At 52.5% G+C, this 1124-nt stretch overlaps 1 protein-coding gene across 1 annotated transcript; it reads left to right on the top strand.

The window, feature by feature from the left end:
• Positions 1-381: 381 nt before the first annotated feature.
• EMH_0099810 (uncharacterized protein) lies at positions 382-1014 on the top strand (the record flags this gene model as incomplete). The annotated part of the gene is made up of 1 exon (XM_038022120.1): positions 382-1014. The coding sequence occupies one exon, from the start codon at positions 382-384 to the stop codon at positions 1012-1014; it is 633 nt and encodes a 210-aa protein (XP_037877974.1).
• Positions 1015-1124: the final 110 nt, after the last annotated feature.

Raw genomic sequence — 1124 nt, 5'->3', positions numbered from 1 at the left:
CGCTGCAACCCCATTTCTGGCTGCCTCCTCCCCGCAACACCCAGGCCCTGAGCTCAACGCCCAGGATGCCAAGGGACCGGGGAAGGAGGTCAGCTGCTTTTGGGAAACTCTTGCTTTAAGTCTTTGCCTACATTGCGGCTCGCCTTGGGCCAGATAAAGGCCAGAGAACAAGCGTTACACTTGGTAGCGCCGCATGGTTCATCGGGGCAAGGTGCGAGCCCGGGTCCGATCCCCACACGGGTGACATCAAGCACAGCTGAAAAACAAACGATCGCAAAAAAATATATAAAAAATTTATTTTGTCCGTTTATTTCTATCGAAATAACACCCATTTCCTTTGTAGACAAAACCTCTCCCAATTTCAGTGTTCCCTTCGGCAAAATGGAGGTTGACTATGAGCCACTCACAGAGGGGAGGTCGACGCACGGTCCGGAACCCCAGCAAGCGGAAGCCAGCTCCATTTCGGCATCCAATTCTGGAGAAAATGCATTCCTGCCAAAAACAATTCAAGAGGAGTGCCTCCGGCTGTGCCGTCCCACGCGATATGACGGGCGCCGATATGTAGAGGCTTTGGGGGAGTTCCTCAATTCCCTAGACCTATACCTCCGCATTCAAAATGCCCCAGAAGAATTCCAACTCCTCCTCGCCTCTTCCTTGTTAGAAGGGGAAGCAAGGCAATGGTGGCAACACTTAAGCAACGGCTCCACGTTCCTGGAGCACATCAGGTCCATGCAGCCCTTCCGGGACGCGCTACGTTGCACGTTTATCCCGTCGTCCGCAAGGGAGCAGGCAATGGCGGAACTGAGAAAGCTTGAACAGGGAAAACTTTCAATAAAGCGCTATATTGAGAAATACCCGTCCTTGGTGAACCGAAGTTCTATGGTGGCCGCGGAGCTCCACTACATTTGGTTTATAGCGGGGCTGGAACCCGTAGTGAGGCAAACAGTGAATGGCTGGGCTACGGAAAGGGAAATGAGGGGCGAAAAAGTGGAACTCGCTGACACGATGGAATAACTCCGCAGAGTGGAAAAGAAAAACGCCACATCCACAGCCCTAGCTGAAAAGGAAGAAAGCGGGCCTGGGAACGATCCCGATTTGGAACCAATGGATATTGGGGCTGTGAA

This window comes from Eimeria mitis, genomic scaffold (genome assembly GCF_000499745.2).
Source record: "Eimeria mitis Houghton genomic scaffold, Emh_scaff10864, whole genome shotgun sequence".
Classification (NCBI taxonomy): domain Eukaryota; phylum Apicomplexa; class Conoidasida; order Eucoccidiorida; family Eimeriidae; genus Eimeria; species Eimeria mitis.
This window is presented reverse-complemented; position numbering and strand designations above follow the sequence as displayed.